Here is a 19,931-nt window from a genome sequence, read left to right as displayed (position 1 = left end):
TGTTCTATTTATTTTTTGGTTTTATTTTACAACCAAGTGAAATTCAGACATGGATGGTGTTAATTTATGAAATGCGTTCCCATGTATTTATTCGTTTCCCCCGACAATGAGCACCTGGTATCAAAATTTTTCAGAACACAGCATGGGGATTCATATTTTTGTTTCATGTTGATTTTGGTATTTGGTCTCGGTGCTCTGGTTGTTGGGAGGTACTGCAGCTGCTGGAGTCACTGAGAGCACACATTTTCCTAACTAACGCAGAAACCCCACCGGCTCTGGCGGAGAGCCGTGATGCTTTTAAAGCATCTGCCGGGTGCCTACGACCCCACACCGACCCGAGTTTCCCGCCCCACAAGCGACTCTGATCCCAAAAGCAGCTGAGCGTCCCCATCCCCGCGCCCCGGAGCGCTCCCGAGTGCCGGTCCCCGCGGGCTGCGCGGACGGGGCTTTGCTCCCGCGGGCAAGCCCCGGGCCGGGGGCGACCCCCTGACCGAGCCCCGCTCGGCTGTGGGCGCGGCCGGGGGTCCCGGGGCTGCTGTTCCGCCCGCCCCGCGCTGCCATTGGCCGGGCCCCCCGCTGCCCCGGCCCCGTGCCCGCGCTTATAGCGGCGGGACAGCGCTGCCGCCGGGAGCCGCCGGGATGCGCGCCCCGCCGAGCTGTCCGCGCTGGGCGCTGCCCGTCCTGGCGCTGCCCGTCCTGGCGCTGCCCGTCCTGGCGCTGCCCGTCCTGGCGCTGCCCGCAGAGCGGCTGGCGCTGCTGCCGCACGGCGAGGACCGCGGCGATGCCGCGCTGGAGCCCGGGGACGATGTGCGCTCGGCGGCGCTGGAGCTGAGCACGGCGCTGCGCTTCTACGGCGCGGCCGTGCGCTCCCTCTACGTGAGTGTGGGGCCCCCTTTGGCTGCCGGCGGGTCGGAACCGCTCCTGGGGACTCCTCGGGGAGCTCTGGGTGGGTGCGCGGTAGTGCTGCGTGCGGGTCCCGTGTGGGTTGTGTGAGTGCCGAGGTCAGAGCTAGGTCCAAAGAGCTTAATTGTTCCAGTTGTGTTCAGTCGGGTACTGGGGCCGTGATACTTCCCTTCTCACACTATGGTGAGGGCAGATTCTTCGAGGTGCACAGCCTCCGCTGGGAGACAATGCAACAGATAGTAGGAGCGTAAATGCAATTGATTAGCCAGAGTGAATGCCACACCTAGGCGTTTTCTGCACTCATACAGAGTGTATTCAGCTCAGAAACATCCTTGTTGTAGTCTGTTTTGTGTGTTTCGGCATGCTAGTCACAAAACTGAAACGGGGTGTCTAACCAGCAGCCTAACTTGTCCAAGACTTGCACCTCTAAGCCCTGGGCGAGCTTTCTGTCCCTTAATGTGTTGGGCACTCTCAGGTGTTCATTGCTTTAAGAGTCTTTTAAAGCATCCTTGATAGGCTTGCACGGGCCATAATTTGTCTGTGAAGAAAATGTGTGGGCTCCTTGTCTATAAAATTATAGAGTGGAAAAGGGTCAAGAAATATGAGAAGACAATAAGAGTGATTAAACTGGAGGGAGTCCATATCCATAGTAATTGCAGGCTTTGATCTCAGCCATGTGTGTGTGTCTCACAGCTGAATCTGCATTCTAGAGTGGTATGTGCCTGTTTATTGCTGATGGAGGGTGTTCAGTGTTTGAAGATGGGATTTAAAACAGATTGTCTGGAGCAGAGCTGCTCAAAAGCAGCCATAAGGAAAACGGTTTAAAACGGCAGCCTGTCTTCAGAACACTGCAAGGATACTACACATTTTATCATAGCCTCTTTTCCCCTGAAGCCCCATCTAGGCTAGCAGTTGAACATGCTGAGGTTTAGAAAGGTTTTGGTAGGGAAGGCACAATGTGTTTAGTGTATTAATCTGGTAAACATAATCGCACCTCCCTGTCCAGATAAAGCAGTGAGGTTTAGCATCATGGCAACTCGGTGAATTAACCTACATGGAGACACTTGAGAAACTAGAGCTCCATGTGATTGCAATAATTCAAAATTTGATGTAGTTCCCATACACTTGAGTCTGTTTCATGGATATTCACTGAAGATATAACTTGCTTATGCTACGCTGAGTTGTATTAGTGCTGACACTTAAGTTACACTCCTTTTCATTTCCATACTGCCACTACTTAGATAAATCCTGAAATCATATCTGAAATCTAAAGTTTTGAGGAATATGGGTTATGTTTGTGTGAAAAAATGAATGTTGCTCACTGAAGCTGATTGAGATGAAGTATTAAGTGGAGTTCAGACTTCAGTTTGACCCTTAGTTGTCTTGCCTTCTGTACTCTAATTTGGTCACTGATTAGTCAACCCAAGTGAAAAATACACTTTTAAAAGCACAAACATATTCTTGAAAGATACTGGACTGTATGTTCAGCCACTGAGAAGCAAAGATAACAAGCAGCATATCAGGTAACAGACAGAGACGGAAGAGTTTTCAAAGAGCAGTAAATTAATTAATCAGCCTAGGTTTCCTTCACTTAATGATCCTGTTAATTGCCCCACCCTCAAACAGGAATAGTTCTAATTAGGTTTTGCCTGAACGAATACCCATATAGAGTCTATTTCCAAATCACTTCCAGGGCTCTGCCAGGATTTCTCAGAAATAAGAATGGGCAGTTTTAGTGAATGGCATTTCAGTATTAGTCTATACACTATGCAGAGGCTTTTTCTTGCACTGAATCTGGCACAAGTACTGCAGAACAGAAGCACAGTACAAACTTCATGGAGATAGAGAGAGGAGAAGTATACCTGTTAAGGACATGTGCTGAGCAGTTTTTAATGCATTTCCACATTACACATTTTGATTGTGTATTTGCAATGTGTATTTATGAAGCTCTACAATATTGCTTGGCTGGAGTTTCCAACATATTGCTAGTTGGTAGTAAATATTATCAAGCTGATACAATTAACATTTAGTGCACATAATTTTATGTAGCAATTTATGTGGGTTCTCTTTATAGTTTTTTTAACAGTTGAGAGGCTGAGTTGTTTAAGTTGGCTGTACACAGGAATAGAGGGGCAAGGTATTCTGTTAAGTGATTGTTTAGTACCAAGTTGTCATAAAATCCCTGGCAACAAAATCTTCTCTCATAGACAGAAGAGAACACTTTTATTTCATATAAGTGGAAACAGGCTTTCACATATTGTAATCTTCAATATGGTGCTTTTGTATGTAAGATTTATATCATTGAACTCTGTCACTAACCCATACTGTTTAATAGCACACTTTTATTAAGGCTTTTTTAGTTTACACTGAAATTTACTGGTGCGGAAAAATGGAAGGATTAGGGGTTACCTCTATTTAGGAAAGAACTGAGAAACCTCTAATGCAAGCTTGGTTCCAATTTTTTTAACCTTGCTTCTATTAACTTCTTAAATAAATAGTTGGTCATGTTTGTATTAGAAAGCTTTGCTGCTTTAGGTCAACTGTCACTTCATTATAAAAGTAATTTCAAATTTTCTAAACACTTTTTATGCATAAATATTCAAGCCCATAAAATGCCTAGTCATTGAACAGGGAAAAAGTGCCTCATTTGTTAGAAACTTTAATTTTTTGTCGTACACCCAGAGATACAATTTTTTCTTTTGATAGAAGTGCTCCCTGCTTTGCATTCCTCTTCTTACTTGGTTTTCAAGGTGGACATATAATTGTGTATATGTGTTATTGGTTCTGCTACAAACCACAAATGTATGTTAACTATGTGTGTAATCCAGAAGTTTAACATGCTAAAAATACATCTATGTTAGTTCCTGTCAATTTAAATTGTGTTATACCCTAAAAGGAAAGCCGTACTCTAAAGCTTGTCTTTAGACAACGCCTACTTGAGGCCTCTTTCCCCCACTTTCCCTTCTGACAGGAATGATGCTTTGATGAAACCCAGTACTTAGCTCAATTACTTCTCATTATTTTGGGATTCACACTTAAACCTATGTTTGTGACCTTGAAAGAAGCAGGGTGAAGTTAAAGTAGTGTTCAATCTTTGTCAATATAAATGTATAGTTGAATCTGAAACTAAAGGTATTTCTTTCATTATTGGTGAGTTTCTTTTTTTGCCTTAAAAATCACTGCACAAATTGAGCAGCTTGTTTATCTATTTTCATGTGACAGCTTGCAAATGTTTTCTGGGTTATAGAAACATTCCCTTAACATTTAAAACTGAACTGTCTCACTTAACTTTCTTTTAAAAATGGGGTTTGCATGTCTTTAATAAAATTACTTATATTAATTTTTTTAGCAAATAGGAAAGAAATAGCTAGACATATGTCACTAAGGGGTGAACAGAGGAGAGCCATTTCTTCTGGATTCTGCTTTATTCTGCAGTATTAATTAGTCCTGATTGTATTTTCTCTTAATGCTATTTTAATCTCTGCCATAAATGGGGGATCATGAAGCCGCAAAATCTAACACACCAGATCTGATGAACAGCATGGAATTTGTTTAAAATACCTCAAACTCAGTCATCCCTCACAAGAGGATTTAGGTGAGAATAGGGGTGTTTGCATACAAAAAATGTAAGAAAGCAGAAGGAAAACTTTTAACTTGCACTAAATGTATTACTTTAAAGAGGGAGTGCATCTTTTTCCTAAAAGTTCTTAGCAAGCAGACTGTAATGTCCACCACTTTCCATCTTGTCTTCCAGTGGTATAGTAGAATTAGCGGCTTTTTATTTTCAGGTCATGTTTTAGCTTTGCTTTACAGGAATATGAAACATTTTATAGTGTACAAATGTTGTAGGAGTTCTGGGAACTTTTCTGGACTAAATTTCTTTAATATGTCTAACTCCAGTCGTAGGGTCTGTAATGAGGTAACCCATGCTGTCTTTTTAGTTCTTTATTCCTCAGATTCATAGCTCACCTTAGGGTCTGTGGCCAGTGTCAAGTCATGGATGAGTAGTATAAAAATTTTCACAATATTCAGGTTTTTCTCCCCCTTTCTAACATGACCCGCTTTTCCCAACATGCTTGCACAGATTATTTACTGCTTATATACCTTAGATACCTTAGATTAATGCATAAAGCCAACTTACCTATGTTTTTACATGATCTTAACTTTTTTTGTATTTTGCTCTCTAGCTGATAATGAAATTGTACATCTGCAGAAAATATGGTCAGCATATGTTAAACTACTTTTAAGATAAATTCTGATATACGGTGGGAACTATTTGCCAAGTTTAGATAATGCTTTGTGATAAGCTTTATCCAGTTATACACCAAGCTGATGGACCACTGGCCTGTGTCAGGGACATATGTTCTAACCTGCTGGTTAGCCAAAGGAGAGTTCAAGATATAGGTGTTTCTTGTGTATGGAGGAGTGAGCTGTATCATGAATTCTTTTGCTACACTTTTTTGATTTACTGTATGTAGCAGCAGTGGTGGTCCAGATTTAAAAAATATTGCCAAGGCACAAGTAGCCAGCATCCTTGACAGGCTTGCACAGACCACAATTTCTCTGAAAAGAACATATGTGGCCTCCTACTGGCTTCCTTGTTTACAAATTTATGGAGTGGAAAAGGGTGAAGAAATATGTAGAGACAATAAAAGTGATCAAAGGCAGAGAAGAGCTCTTAGACAGGGAGTGTGTGGCTAGGCTGGGGATTTTCATTCTGAAGGAGAAATTAGATAATGGATGAGACTAGGTAGAATTTTGCATGTCCCAATACAAAAATTAGGGCCATCAATTAAGCTGGAAGCCAGACTGAAAGCAAACAAAAGTAGGAGACACCTGAGGATCTGAGTCACAAATTCATAGAATTCCTTTTTGAGGGATTTTGTGGATGCATAGAATTTGTATGTGTTAAGGGAAGACTCAACAAATATGTGAAAGAGATCCACTGAGGTTGAAAAACAGTCAAGCCACAGGGAATCCCTTGAGGTGGATGCAGTTGGAGGCTCACTGGAGAAATATGTTCATGTCCTCTTGTTTTGCTGGCTCTCTAAGCTGGCAGGCCACCGGGCTAGGTGGCCTTGCACTCTGAGACAGCCATTCTGACCCACTTCTAGGCATTTGTAAAGATTATATCATGTTGGCAGTATCTTCAGTGTGTAAAAAGATCTATCAATAACTTGTTCTTCTTGGACTCACAAGAACCCCTGTTAGTTCATAAATCTGTGGGAGATTGCACTTTTTATTTCATAGCTTATAGTGACAGTTCTGGGATCTCTGCCCCCTTTTGAGTCCCCTGTGTATGTGGCAGCAGCTGTAGAGTGAGCATCTGGCTGCCTGCAGGTAGTCAGATGTGTCCTGTTAGCAGGTAGAGCAAGACTTGGAGGTGGATTTGTAGGTGGCTGAGTCAGTGCCAAACACAGCTGGTGGAAGGGCTGGGCACAAAAAGCTGTGTGCGAGCTCTTCATGCACAGCCCCAAGGCTTGACACCTGCAGTCTTGCTCACTGTGTGTGAGAGACAGCTTTAATTTGCCAGTGGAGTTTGGCTGTCACTTGGATGTGCCCTAGCACCTATCTGTATGCATGTATTTATCTCAGTTTTAGTCAGAGGTGGCTGACTAAATCGTCATCTCACTGATGGGTTGAATGTCCCTGAGCCAGTACCTATGCATTTGCAGACCAAGAATTTAACTTATAAATTCCTTCCCCCAGCCCCCTTCAAGTATTAGACTCATTTTCCTATCAGACTGTGTCAGGGCACTCAGCTGTAAAGGAATTTATAGGGTAGCCTATGTCTGCTGTGGAAATTCTGTCTCCTAGGCTCTATAGCCTCCAGTGTAAGAGCTGTGCTCTGTGCTCGCAGCATGTCTGCAGAGTGAGCAGCAGCTTGTTAGCCGTGCACAGTAGCAGAGAAGTTCCTAGGAGGGTGGCTATAGTGAAGTGAAAACAAAAGCAGCCCTGGCCATGTATGTCTTCCCAAAAGACTATTACAATATATAAGAATGGAGCAGTTTTTTGGGGTTGGTATCTATGTGTGAATATGTTCTTTGCTCAGCAATTCTATCAGCTTCTGAAGCATTGGTGGGAAGGTTAAGTATGTCCTTGTTAGAAGAGACAATAGGTGTCTGAAATTTAAATAGCTAAAATCTTTATCTAGGAAAAAAAGGCTGTTCTGTCTGTACAGTTGACCTCTGATTTTGGGCAACTGAAATCTCAGGACTCCTGACATGGGATAAAAAACCCAAAAGTTTTAAAAAAACCACAGTTACTTTTTAAATACAAAACTGACTTTTGATTCAATTTCTTTTGGAATTAAAATATTGTCATCTGGAGCATATGTGTGGGAAACAGTTATATAAACAGTATTTTTATTATAATTTTCATCTTTTTATTAGGTTACCACTAATGGGATTATTGCGGTGAATGAACCCTCAAGTGAAAAAAAATACCTTGGTCAATTCCCAGTGAGTTTTGGGGCTATTGCTCCTTTTATGGCTGACCTGGATACAACAGATGGACGTGGAAATGTGTACTACAGAGAAGATTCATCCTCAGATGTCTTGCAGCTTGCATCAGAGTATATCAAAAGTGGTTTTCCTGAGACTGCTTTTGATCCCAGCAGTGTTGTTATTGTTACTTGGAAGCTTGTGGCTCCTTTCCAGGCACTAGGAGAGGATCGTGCTGTAGAAGAAAAGGTGAATGAGAGCTTATCAGAGCTTTAAGTCATGTTGGACACATGCTCAGCTAAAGTGTAACACTCTAACCTTTTGCTTTGAAGGCTTATAGTTATTTGTGTTTAAATGAATTCTGCAGACCTAAGAATGTATATCATTGTGGAAAAGTCTGTAGCAAAGTAGGAGTTGTCAGAACTTTTACTTGAGATTTAGTTTAATAATGTTTTATTAGTTCAAAAGTTAATACTTGAACCTACATAGCTGATTTAGTTGTGTTTCCAAATAACTCTTATTTTTGAATGTTTTATGTGTTGTGATAATAACTGAACTAGAATATCCTGACCTCCCTCTATGCAATGTAATGCTGCTGGCTTGCATTTTTCAGAAGACTCCTAAGTCACTTTGACATCAAACTATGTAAAATCAGATAACTATATGGACTAGTAGGCTCTTAAGTCCATTTTGAACAGATGATATTGCATTCTGAAAAAGCTCATGTTTTGTAGCTAATATTGGTTAAGAAACAGGTTATTTTTATTATTATTCACAATCATTCTCCCCTTTTTAAACCATGCGGATACTATCCTCCATGGATATATAACTTTGTATACCATAATTATCAAAGTTGATGAGAACATTACCTTTACTTAAAACATCTTTTTATGTCAACAACTAATTTCTTTTGCTGAACTTGGCACAATCATTGTGTTTATGGTAACAATTCTGCACCCTGGGAGCAATGAACAGCTGATGTCTGAGGTGCTATCCCAGTGGTTCCTAGAGTAGACAGCAGTGTTCCTGTGGGAAAAGACTTTAGCAACATGAAGCTTTAGTTTAAACATGCTGTTTTACAGATTTTTTTATTTAGTCTAGCACATCACTTCTGTTATTTTAAGGAAATTAAATAACATCCTACAGCATTACAGAGCTTAAAATTGTTATGCTTTGGGTAGCCTATCTGACTATTTCCTACAGATTTAATTTACTTTTGATAATTTTTTTTCTTTTTAATGAAAATTCTGATTTTAATTTTGCATTTTAAAAAATATTCTTTCTTAACTATTTTGACACGAGTAAATGTGTGTTAATTTTTTTTCCACAGAGAAACACTTTTCAGGCTGTCTTAGCCTCTTCTGATTCCAGTTCCTATGCTATTTTCCTTTATCCAGAAGATAGCTTGCAGTTCTGCAGCACATACTCCAAGAATGGCAATGAAAATATTCCTGCTACGGTTGGCTTTAGTCAAGCCTCTACAAACTACTACTTTTGGGAAAAGCCAGGATCCTACAACATCATTGCTAATAATGAAGACAGCATTAGAAACCTGTACAAGTATGCTTTCTTTTTTGTCTAAACTCCTCAAGAAAACATTAACATTCCACGGTTTCCTTAACTGTAGCATGAATCAATGAGAACTAATATGATCCCATTAGCCATTGCATGAGAAGTCACAAGATCTGCTACTGATAAATATCCACCCCCACTGAGGACTTTGGTGTAATTTGTTAAAAGTCCATATTGCCATTGTCACTGGTAGGAATTCCAGTATACTTAGTTCTTCTATAAGTAGTACCACTTAGACTTCAACTCTTCATAATCTCTCCTGGGCAGGTTGTTTTTGTGTGTTTGTGTTTTTGAAAGAAAAAGTGAACCAGCAGGAAAGGGAATGAGTTAGAAAGTTTTAGTAAGTGGTACCAAGATCTTTGTGGCCCTAAAATCTCCTTCTGTTCCCACTGCTTTGGAGGCAAGAAAGCTAAGAATTCTCAACAGAGCTTTGGGTCAGGAGAAAAAAATGTTACCCAAACTGTCAGGGGTGTTCCACAGCTGAATATACTGTACCTGTAGGGAAGTATGCAATGTAGGTAAGAAAATGAGACGGTTTTGTCCTGACACTTTGCAGTGAAGGATAACATTGTGTGTAGGCCTGAAATGCCACACAGCTTGCTTTATTTGGCATATGGTTCTCTTTGACAGAAGCAGCAATGCTGGGAAGCAGGGCGTCTGGGTGTTCGAGATTGGTAGCTCATCTGACAGTATTCTGCCTGCCAAAATCAGCAATATTTTGGAAAGTGTAGAGCCCAGCGAAGAAGACCAGGAGATGACTTCTAAGCCCTTTATGTCTGACTACGGTTCCACTGAAATAACACAGCAGTATATCACAAGTAGCACAGACAGCACTGAAGAGGATCAGCACCTTGTCACATACAGTGTTCCTCAGTTAGCTGCAGAAGACTTTCTGACTTCATACCAAGATGTAACAGGAACACCTTCAACTGAGTCTTTTTACAGTCCTCAAAATTTCCCAACAGCAAAAGCTCCACCCCGCCAGTTTCGAATCCAGCAGTTCCCCCCACAGCCACCTCAAGTCATAGATGTGGAAGAATTTGATGAAACTGGAATAGGTAAGGTCTTTTTGTACCATTTAGCTTCTGACATGGACAGGTTGCAAAAAAAAAACATGTGAAAGAAATTAAATTACCAAAGAAACAATGTTTCCTTTGCATTAGCTTAATATCTGAAAATCTGGACACATCATAAATTTGTGTTATTTATTGAGGTAGTTATTTTGTATGTCACCTCAGCTGCAGTTTTTGCCAGTCTAGTAAATTAGTTCCCTACTTAAGCTCACAGACCTTTCTCAGATGTGTCACTAAATAGAGGTGATTTAATAAAGGCTGGGAATAGAAGTTGTTAATTTTTTTTGGCTAGGGTTTCATGGCCTCAAGTCTTAGAAGGGTGGAATTAGCAATTCTAAATTCTAATAAAGCATTTCTAGAAATTTCAGAGTACTGTGACCGACTGCCCAGATGTTACTTGTTTCTTAAAGCAGGTGTGAGAATTGCTATCTCCATTAAATGACAGGGTAAAACAGTTATGATTACAGGGTGAATCAGTTGGTGCATGGTCCTGGGTACTGTACTGATGTGTTTTGTTCTAAAGTCCCCTTTTTGTTTTGTTTTGGAAACAAGGACAAAGTTATTGTGTGTCTAGCTTTGATAAGAATTTTAATTGATCTGTGTTAATATAGGTCTGCCAAAGTCAATAGAATTAAACAGTTTTCTAACTAAATAATTAAACAGCTGAATACTTGACATTTTCTGCAAGATAGTAGAAAAGTTATTTGCATACTGCAATGTTAGCCAATATCAATTGCAGTAGTTAGTTTACCTTAAAGAGAAAATGCAAAGCTGATAAAGTGAGCCCAGAGATATTTTTAAACTAGTTTCGGGATGTTTGAGTACCACAGTAATTACATGAAATATGAATGTCTGGTCTTGTTTTCTACAGTGTTTCGCTACCACACAGATGTCCAAGAGACCTGCGCTAACAACCGTCACCAGTGCTCTGTTCACGCTATTTGCAAGGATTATCCCAACGGGTTTTGTTGCAGTTGTATTGCTGGTTACAAAGGAAATGGCAGACAGTGTGTAGCAGAAGGTAACTGGTTTGAAATTTAGATACATAAGCAACAATTACATATGGAGCTGTTGAATAAGGTGACCTGTATTTAATTCCAAAAAAGACCTGATAAAAACTTTTTGAAAGACTTAGCACTGAGATATAGTGAAAGACAATTGAATCAGTGAGCTCTACTTTTTAAAGTGGGTTTTTTTTTTGTGAAGCAAATTATTTTGAGTGGTCAATTATATACTTTGTGCATTTTAATGTGACTTTCTAGAGAAAAATAAACTTCTTCTGTAACTGACATAATTTAAAAGAAAACATAACCTCCAGTGGTATTTCTTAGAAATAGCCATGAATTTCCAATGTGTTATAATCTGATATAGTCCTCCCTCTAGAAATGGACAGTTCAAAGTGATGAACAAATTAACTTTGATCATTGAACCAAAGAGTAAGGCTCCTCTTTGACTCTTAAGCTGCTTTGCTAAAGGGTGATCTGCCAGATTTCTGTTAAATACCTATTTAAACTTTGTTCCTGTGTAAAATGCATAAAGGAATTTCTTATGTATACACTTGTAATCCTTGTAGTGATTTGGCTCAGAGTACAGATGCATTTCAACAGCTCAAATAGTTTACTGCAAGACTGTGTTTTAAAACCCAGAAAAGCAAAACCTAATACTTAACTTTCAGTTCCTAAAATTGGTTTTTCCATAAAAAGAAAATAAGGATCTGATGATAATGAAATTTAAACTTCCATGTAAGAAATTATATGCAGGAGAAAATTTGCAATCCAAAATAGCTACTTCTTGCAGTAGCTTCAGTATAACACTGTCAGTCTTCAAAATGGCCAATAGTTCAGAGCCAAGAAATGGAATAGGTTAGAATAATAGGTAAATTATTCTAATGCCTAATGTTGTTAGTGTCCCAGTAGGGAATTAATACATTTGCATTCAGTGTGGATTGATACGATGTGTGATCTTAAGAAGTTTCTGTCTGCCACTTACTGTCAATATACTGTAACAGTGTTATGAAGTTATCCTTGCAGACAGACCTTTCAGTGAGGTTAAAGAGCATCTCTTCTGAGAAATTTGGCCATTTAATCATCCACATAGGACAACACACTTGCATGTACCTATACAAACAAGTGAACATATGGCAATTTCTTGTCTGAACTCTTTCTTGAGTATTTGCCATTTATTTCAACATTGAACCATGTGAACACTCTGGACCATGTTCCTTGGAAAGTATGAAAGTACTGTTATTTTTTTCTGATGCATTGTATTGATTTGCTAGGTTCTCCTCAGAGAGTCAACGGCAAGGTCAGAGGAAGAATCTTTGTAGGAAACAACCCTGTTCCAGTTGTATTTGAGAACACTGATCTCCACTCCTATGTTGTGATGAACCAAGGGCGTGCCTACACTGCTATCAGCACAATCCCAGAGAGTTTGGGGTATTCTTTACTGCCTCTTGCCTCTATTGGTGGTATCATAGGATGGATGTTTGCTGTGGAACAGCAAGGATATAAAAATGGATTCAGCATTACTGGTAACGTCTAAATTAAAATAATGTTCAAAATTGCTATGCTTTTCTCTGTCTTAAATGAAAAGAAATGTACAAGAAGCAATGTGACATCTATTTTGAGCTGCAAAATGGTTTTTTGTAATAAAATTTCTCACAATTTTTCTTGTTTACCGTATATAGACAATGGACCTTTTAATTTACTATCAGTGTACAACAACTAAATGTGTTAGAGAGAAGATTGGCTTGGTCAGTTTCTCTTCAAGAAAGAGATTATTAAAAAGATCTGGTGGGGGGGTTGTTACTAGAGTGTACATAGTTACTAAATAGTTACTAAAAAAAGCTTCTCCTATGTCTTCAAGAGATTTAATATGTTAAATCTCTGATTGTGCCAACAAAGCAAAAGAAAAATGGTAACTTGACCTCCTGAGGGTCTGAAGTGCTTTACAGAAACAGCTGCTGCATGACATGTAAATGGCTCTGTTAGCTAGTTTGAGGAAAACCCCTGCTCATAATTCAAGCTTTTCATAAGAGATTGAGGCCAAATCTGCTTGGTTGTGCTGCTGTGAATTCAAGCTGTAGATTCATCTGCTCTAGGAGAACATGTGTTTCTTTTTTAAATCTGATCCTTTACAGACTTGTAATATGAATTTAGTTGAACACAACTTTTTTGTTTGGGATTTGCTTGAATTTGGTATGTTTGAGGCTTGTTTTGGAATTTACAACATATATTCATGTTCTGGAATTTACAACGTACATGGTTTTGATTTGGAAACAGATGTACTGGATTTTGATTTTTTTTTTTCTTTTTAACTCTCTGTACTCCTAATGGAAATTTTCTCTAAAATGTCCTTTTACATGGTAGGATAAGGTCTACTACTATTAGCTTAGTCAGAACTTATTTTTAATTTTATTAAAACCCTGCCTCAGGGCAGGGATTTGTGATTTATCATGTGCAGTGCTTAAAAAAATTTGCTTGCAGTATCCAAGTATATTATCAGTATACCTCTGAAAGTTATTTCATTAGAAACACAAGACATTAGCAATTATGCTACATCAAAACTTGCAGACAATAGTAATTTATATTTTATCTACTAGAAGCAATATTTGGAATAGAAGGAATTGGAAACCTCTGTTATGTTTAGTGCTTAACTACTTCCCTTTCTTTAGGTGGTGAGTTTACACGGCAAACAGAAGTAACTTTTCTTGGCAATAATGAGAAACTGGTTGTAAAGCAGAAGTTCAGTGGCATTGATGAGCATGGTCACCTCACCATCAGCACAGAAATGGAGGGCAGAATACCTGAGATCCCATCTGGGGCATCAGTCCATATAGAGCCATACACTGAACTCTACCACACTTCCAGCTCTGGTAAGGTTCCATAAGAATGAAATTATAAGAAAGTGCAAAAAGTAGAAGCTAAGAAAATCTGAAAGCATTATTTTATAACCTTTTTAACAAGTTTATTTAGGTCCCTTTGACTTTTAGAAATTTGTGGTTTACCCCTCAGGAAAAGGTTTCAAAAGAATGTGAATTTTGAGTGGGACAATGTAAATATTTCTAATATTTTCATTAAAAAAATACAACTTTAACTTTATCTGAACTGTTGTTTGCAAAACACTCTTTATTTCCCTTTTTGTTGACCTTTTTTTTTATGCTGGTGATGGCAATGTACATGTGGTAAAGTTTTTTCTCTGTAAGTCCACACCTCTTTAGCCCTGTACTGGTGTATAGCTTTTTGTGGTAATGTCAATAAGTGAGCTGTGATCTTTGATGAGACTAAATGCGTTATTTACCTCTAATGATTAACCCTCATGTAAACTTCATTACAATGACTCTGCAAGCATTTGTCAGTATTATTTGAGCTGAATTTTAACAATCAACTGGAAAACTACCTCTTAATTCCCTTATCAGTTTCCTACATTGTCTCTTCAATGCTCCTCTCACAATTCCTTTATCACAGATCCTACGTTTCCTAAGAGAACCATTCTTCATTCACTATTTACAGGGTGATCTTGTTTTGCTTACTTATTTTGCTTTCCTCTTCCTGGATAAAATTATGGGTGTTTCAATATGGAAGGTAGAGAACTGAGGTTGGAATGTTGCTGCTGATCAGCCAGCCCAGTTGTCAAAGAGGAATACTACAGATGAAGCACTCTTCATGTGCCTGTGTGCACATGAATACAGGAGAGACTGCATGAGACTGCACTTTTCTCCAAGGGTGCACTTTTGGTAGCTAGAGCTAGAAAATGGTGTGGTTACATCATCACTGCCTTATATTCACTAATGTCTGAGTTTGGTAGCCAGTGATGAACCTGCTTGTGCTTTGCCTGTTGTTTTGGACCGGGAGGAAGAGGAAGTGGAAGCAGCAGGAAGCTTCTGCTTTGTCCTGAACAACTTGAGAGGTTTGGGCAGTGTCTGCTCTACAGAACAGTTGTCTACTTGGCAGAAATGCTGTTCCCATGGAGGTAAAGTCAGAGTCCTTCAGGCTGGATTTGATCTACCAGGACTCAAACAGCTGCAATTCTGCTGTCCTATGGTGTATCTAATAGACTTAGCAGAAATCCAGCTTTAGCCAGCTGCTGCAAGTCGATTGATATAGGTTTTTTCTGGTGTCCAAACAAAGAATAGTGGTGTACTGAGGATCTTTCTGTTGGTGAGAGGATCCACAAGCCCAGATCTTTTTGAAGAGTTTTGTTCACAATTTCCCCCAATATAGAAAACTATTGTGAAGCATACAGGAGCTCTCAGACATGCAGCTTATGCAGTTTCTTCAAGGCTCTGTTAAAATCTAAGGCTAATAGCATAGAATGAACTAAAAGTGGGTGTAGTTTAGGCTGGTGAGATGACTGTTGTCCTTAGCTTGGAGATCCATTATATAAATCCACCTAAAGGAACTTCTGAATTTGCCAAATTGAATTTTCCTTTTGTTAATTGGAAATCCACAAAGTAAAGTTAAATTTTTAAAATATGTCAAAATAACTCAAATTACTCATTTCTCAAACCTGTGATCCCTGAGAACAGAGTAAGTGTAATACCCAAATGCTTGTTCCTTTTCATGGAAATACATCCACTTTCTCAGCCTCTAGCCTTTGAAATTCCCATTTGCACTACACAGACTGCATCCCAAGTCTACAGATAACATTTGACAGGGTGCTTTTGATCTCTGCTCTGATCAGTGCGTTTGCTGTCATGTCACAGTGATCACTTCATCGTCCTCGAGGGAGTACACGGTGACAGAGCCAGAAAGGGATGGAGGGGCTTCCACGTACACAGGTGCCTATCAGTGGCGCCAGACCATCTCCTTTGATGAATGCATCCACGATGACTCCCCCCATTCTGCTCCTGCCACTCAGCAGCTCTCAGTGGACAGTGTGTTTGTCCTGTACAACAGAGACGAGCAGATCCTGCGATACGCCATGAGCAATTCCATCGGCCCTATCAGTGGTATGTATCAATTGCAAATTTTGCTTTTTCTCTTTTGTAAGCAATTAAGAGCAGTCATCCATTTTTTTAGCCTGCCCTAGCTGGGTGTTTTTGAGTTAAATTAATTACTTTCATTATTTGGTAGCAGTCCAGATCCACAAGTGAAAGAGAGAAATGAAGCTGTTGAAAATTTGTATTTTCACTTGAGAAAGAGTATTTAAGTGATGCTCTGTTCTTGGAATTCATTGAGGTTTATGTCTAATTCCTTAAAATACTCTCAATACACCACCTTGAATCTATTTGCACTTGGATGCAGGGAGTGTGTTCTTTAGCTAATTTGTAGTTCCTCTATTAATTTTTTTTTTTGGTGGGGGGGCATTGTCAGAAAAGAGAGCAAAAGAGGGGAATGGGATTTACCATGGATGAGTTTCTATCATTTATCTTGAAATGTGGTATTTTATCTTTGAATTGTAGGCTGCTTTTAAAAGGTATTTTTTTGGATGAGCTGCCCAAGATTGCACTAATGTCAGAAAAAAAACAAAGGGACAATTTGAAAATGCACACCAGCTGAGTGTAAAACCAGGCTGTGCTCACTTTTTTTGGTTATAAAATAAAGTTTTCATAATTAAATGAATAAACTAAGCTGTTAGGAATCATGTTCTGAGTCTTGTGTCAGTGACTGAAAAGTTAATTTTCTTTGTCTTGTTCTTTAGAGAGGTTTTTGTGGCTCTTTTTCAACTCAGTAGTCCTTTGTACAAGTAACAAGAAATACATATGCTATTAAATACATATCTAAGATATCACCTGCAAGGCCCTTTCTTCCTGTTGCAAAAAATGTGTTTCCTCGTTTAATGTGTGTTATGAGCAACTTCCTTCCTGGCCTTAACTGGGTGCTATTACTTGGTCAGAACCATGGAGGCAAAATATGGTCTCTCTTTCCAGATGGGTCTGCTGATATTAACCGGAATCCTTGCTACACTGGCACTCATAACTGTGACACCAACGCTGTGTGCCGTCCAGGAACTGGGAATCGTTTCTTCTGTGAATGTTCGATTGGCTTCCGTGGAGATGGAAATGTTTGTTATGGTATCAGAAGACTTCAATACATTGCAAAATGAAAGCTAATGTAGGATTTCTTTTCCTTGGGGTATATTGACCCTCAGGACTAGCCATTCCTGCAAAATAAACTGCCCAGTGAGGCTGATTTTAAGGTTAGAAGGTTGCTGGGCCAGCTATCTCACTAATCAATGTAAGCAAGTTTGACTGTCTTGAAGAGTATCTTCTCCTATCTTGCATAGCATCTTTCCCACTCTGTTCATCTTTTTATAAAACATGTGGGAACTTAATTGTGAGAAAATTACTGTAATGCAAGTTCTGGTTAAAATGAGTCAACTAGGTTAAAAGTTCTCAAGGGAGATGAGAAATAGGAAATGCACGTGCGGACAGAGCACAGATATGTGCAATTCATTGACATCATCTTTTTCATAATCTACTTTGAAAATCCATTTATTTTCCAAAAGACTCATATTTCCCAGTTCTGTCTAGCTCTATATTACTTGTGTATTTGGGTTTTGCCTTGCAATCAAACTAATACTCGTTTTCAGAGGTGAAAGTGTTAATGAAATGTGTGATCCCTATTACCTAAAAAACTTTGGGTGCTTTTAAAACCCAAAGCACAACTCTCCTTCCACTCCAACCCTTTAATCAACTTGCAAATGAAAACAAAGGCATCACACTGTCCCTTCCAGTCCTCTGATGCTGTGAGTTGGGCAGCAGTGGATTAGAGATGCCTATGGGTAATGAAAAGGGAAGGAAGCTTTTCCTAGAGTTCATGCTCCTCCAGTACTTATCATTGCTTCTGGTCACATAAGGCTGCATTTTCTTTGGCTTCTCTTTCTTCTGCAATTTCCCATGGCATCCCCTTATTACACCATGATAGAGCTTCTTCTGGTTTGTTTTCTTCTTTTTGGTGCAGATTAGCTGAGGACACAATTACCTCAAAATATATTTTCAGGTTTTTAATATCTCTGAAGGGGTATGGTCTATCCAAGCCATGGCCTAAGTACACAAGGCTGCTATTAATCTAGAGTTCTTGAGTTTCTGTTTTTCTGGCATCCATATTAAATGTATTTTTGCAATAACTGTGATCCTTTTAATACCCCAGATATTGATGAGTGTTCAGAGCAGCCAGGGCTGTGTGGCAGCAATGCAGACTGCAACAACCAGCCAGGAACCTACCGCTGCGAGTGTGTTGGGGGATACCAGTTTGCAGCAGACGGGCAGACTTGTGTTGGTGAGTTTCATGTTTCTGAAAAGCATTTCCCACCAGCCTTTGGGCTGTGGTCCATCTCACAGGGATAGAAAACACTGCTTCACGATCTGTGCTGGTTTCCAGTGTGAGTAGAGCTCAGGAGTTTGTGCTGCAACTCATGACTGCCAGGTTTTTCTGCATTTTAAGTGCTGTGCTTTTGACTTTTTGGGGTTTTTTTTTTTGCTTCTTATGTCTCATCCAGAGCTTAACAGATCAGATTTCAGTTACAAATTCTTCCCTTGGACAATATAGTGCATAGCTCTAAACCAGTGTGTCTTGGCCATTGCAGACTTACTCTGAAGTGATAATTTATCATGATGATGAAAAGGAGTTGCAGCTGCAGATCACTTCACTGTTAAAATCTTTGCAATTTGGCTCTTAGCTCATTTTTAATGGACCATTAAATATCAAACTCAGTAGTTGTCACTGAACTAGTTTATTTTTCTGAAATTTAAAAACTTTTTTTCTGGAGGAAGCCTGAGTTAATCTGTATTTGCTGGACTAAGGTTGTCCTAACAAGGGATATCTTTTCTTGTTCTTCAGTGTTCCTTTTTTCACTAAACTTGTAGAAATTCCTTTTGGAAAAGGGAATCCACAAATGGTAGCTAGAAGAGGGAGAATAGCAAATAACAGAAAAGGAATAATGACTCTACCTCTAGAGCTACAACTATCAGGATAGAATGGAGATAAGATTTTTTTTTTCTTGGTAGAATTTTTATCTTTGCCACCTAATGGTAATTCTGTACCAACAAAACCTATACACACTCTTCCAGTATGGCTAGAAGTTCCTCTTTTGGAAAGAAGTGCTAACAGCTGAGGATTTTTTGCTTCTGTTGTGACAGCTTTGTGGTGGAAGTTTAGCTACTCTTTGATCAGCTAATGCATCCAGGTCATTGCTCATTATACCAAGACTGTTCTTCAGCAAAGTCTGAGGAGCCTTCATCTTACAGCGGAGCTGCATTACTTTCCTTGAGTTGGTGACTTTGCATGCTGTGTTTTACACTCTGTTACAAGCCAAATTTCTCTCCAGTAACAATCACAATTCATGTCTGTTCCCTAAGTAACTGCACCCTAATTCTCTTTGTTGCAGAACAATCAGAAAAAGCAGTTCCATCTACCAAGGATAGGGTGAGATGTGGAAGAGCAGCTTTACGTTCCTTCCATTATATCCAACACTGCACTTTTGTGACTTGGACCTGAAAGGGAACATTCTTCCCTCCAGCCATGACCTCACCAGTTTTACTCTACCACTTTCCCATGAAGCTGATGTTCCACTTTCAGCTAGTACTAAGTAATTCCTTGCCCAGCTTGAAGGATTTCAGTTTGAGCCCTTCCTTCAACCAAAACCAAATTGCATTTTTAAGGCTGAAGAGAGGGAAGATAGTTTCCCAACAGATTGAAAATAAATGTCATGGTAATCTTTTCACAGTGGAGGGTCTTATAACCTACTAAGAATTTGAACCCCAGAAAGGGCAACAGCAATCCTCTGTGCTTTTGCATGTTGCTCTGGAATACCAGTTCTGACTCAGCTCTTTTGGAACCAGCACTTTTTTTCATACCAGCTGTGTGATTCACTGAGTAGCTTTATAAGAGAGTTGTAAATAATTATTGTCCTCCTATTTGTAGGATGAGAAACAAAAAGACTTGGAGATTCCCTTTGAGCTCCAACTCTTACCTTATGTATTTATAATGCAGTTTTA

General features: G+C 39.5%; 1 protein-coding gene across 1 annotated transcript in view; it reads left to right on the top strand.

Annotated features, from left to right (window-relative positions):
* Window positions 1-624: 624 nt before the first annotated feature.
* Window positions 625-19,931, top strand: part of NID1 (nidogen 1) — a 42,747-nt gene continuing 23,440 nt past the window's right edge. The window contains exons 1-10 of the mRNA XM_021527091.2: window positions 625-876; window positions 7,296-7,595; window positions 8,677-8,906; window positions 9,549-9,976; window positions 10,863-11,012; window positions 12,270-12,521; window positions 13,665-13,865; window positions 15,696-15,941; window positions 16,863-17,006; window positions 18,085-18,213. Coding sequence (XP_021382766.2) covers window positions 640-876; window positions 7,296-7,595; window positions 8,677-8,906; window positions 9,549-9,976; window positions 10,863-11,012; window positions 12,270-12,521; window positions 13,665-13,865; window positions 15,696-15,941; window positions 16,863-17,006; window positions 18,085-18,213 — 2,317 coding nt within the window. The 5' untranslated portion in view covers window positions 625-639. The remainder of the gene's footprint in view (window positions 877-7,295; window positions 7,596-8,676; window positions 8,907-9,548; window positions 9,977-10,862; window positions 11,013-12,269; window positions 12,522-13,664; window positions 13,866-15,695; window positions 15,942-16,862; window positions 17,007-18,084; window positions 18,214-19,931) is intronic.

The sequence above is a fragment of the Lonchura striata genome, chromosome 3, assembly GCF_046129695.1.
Source record: "Lonchura striata isolate bLonStr1 chromosome 3, bLonStr1.mat, whole genome shotgun sequence".
In the NCBI taxonomy this organism is placed as follows: Eukaryota; Metazoa; Chordata; class Aves; order Passeriformes; family Estrildidae; genus Lonchura; species Lonchura striata.
The sequence above is the reverse complement of the archived record's forward strand: the minus strand, read 5'-3'. Positions and strand labels throughout refer to the sequence as shown.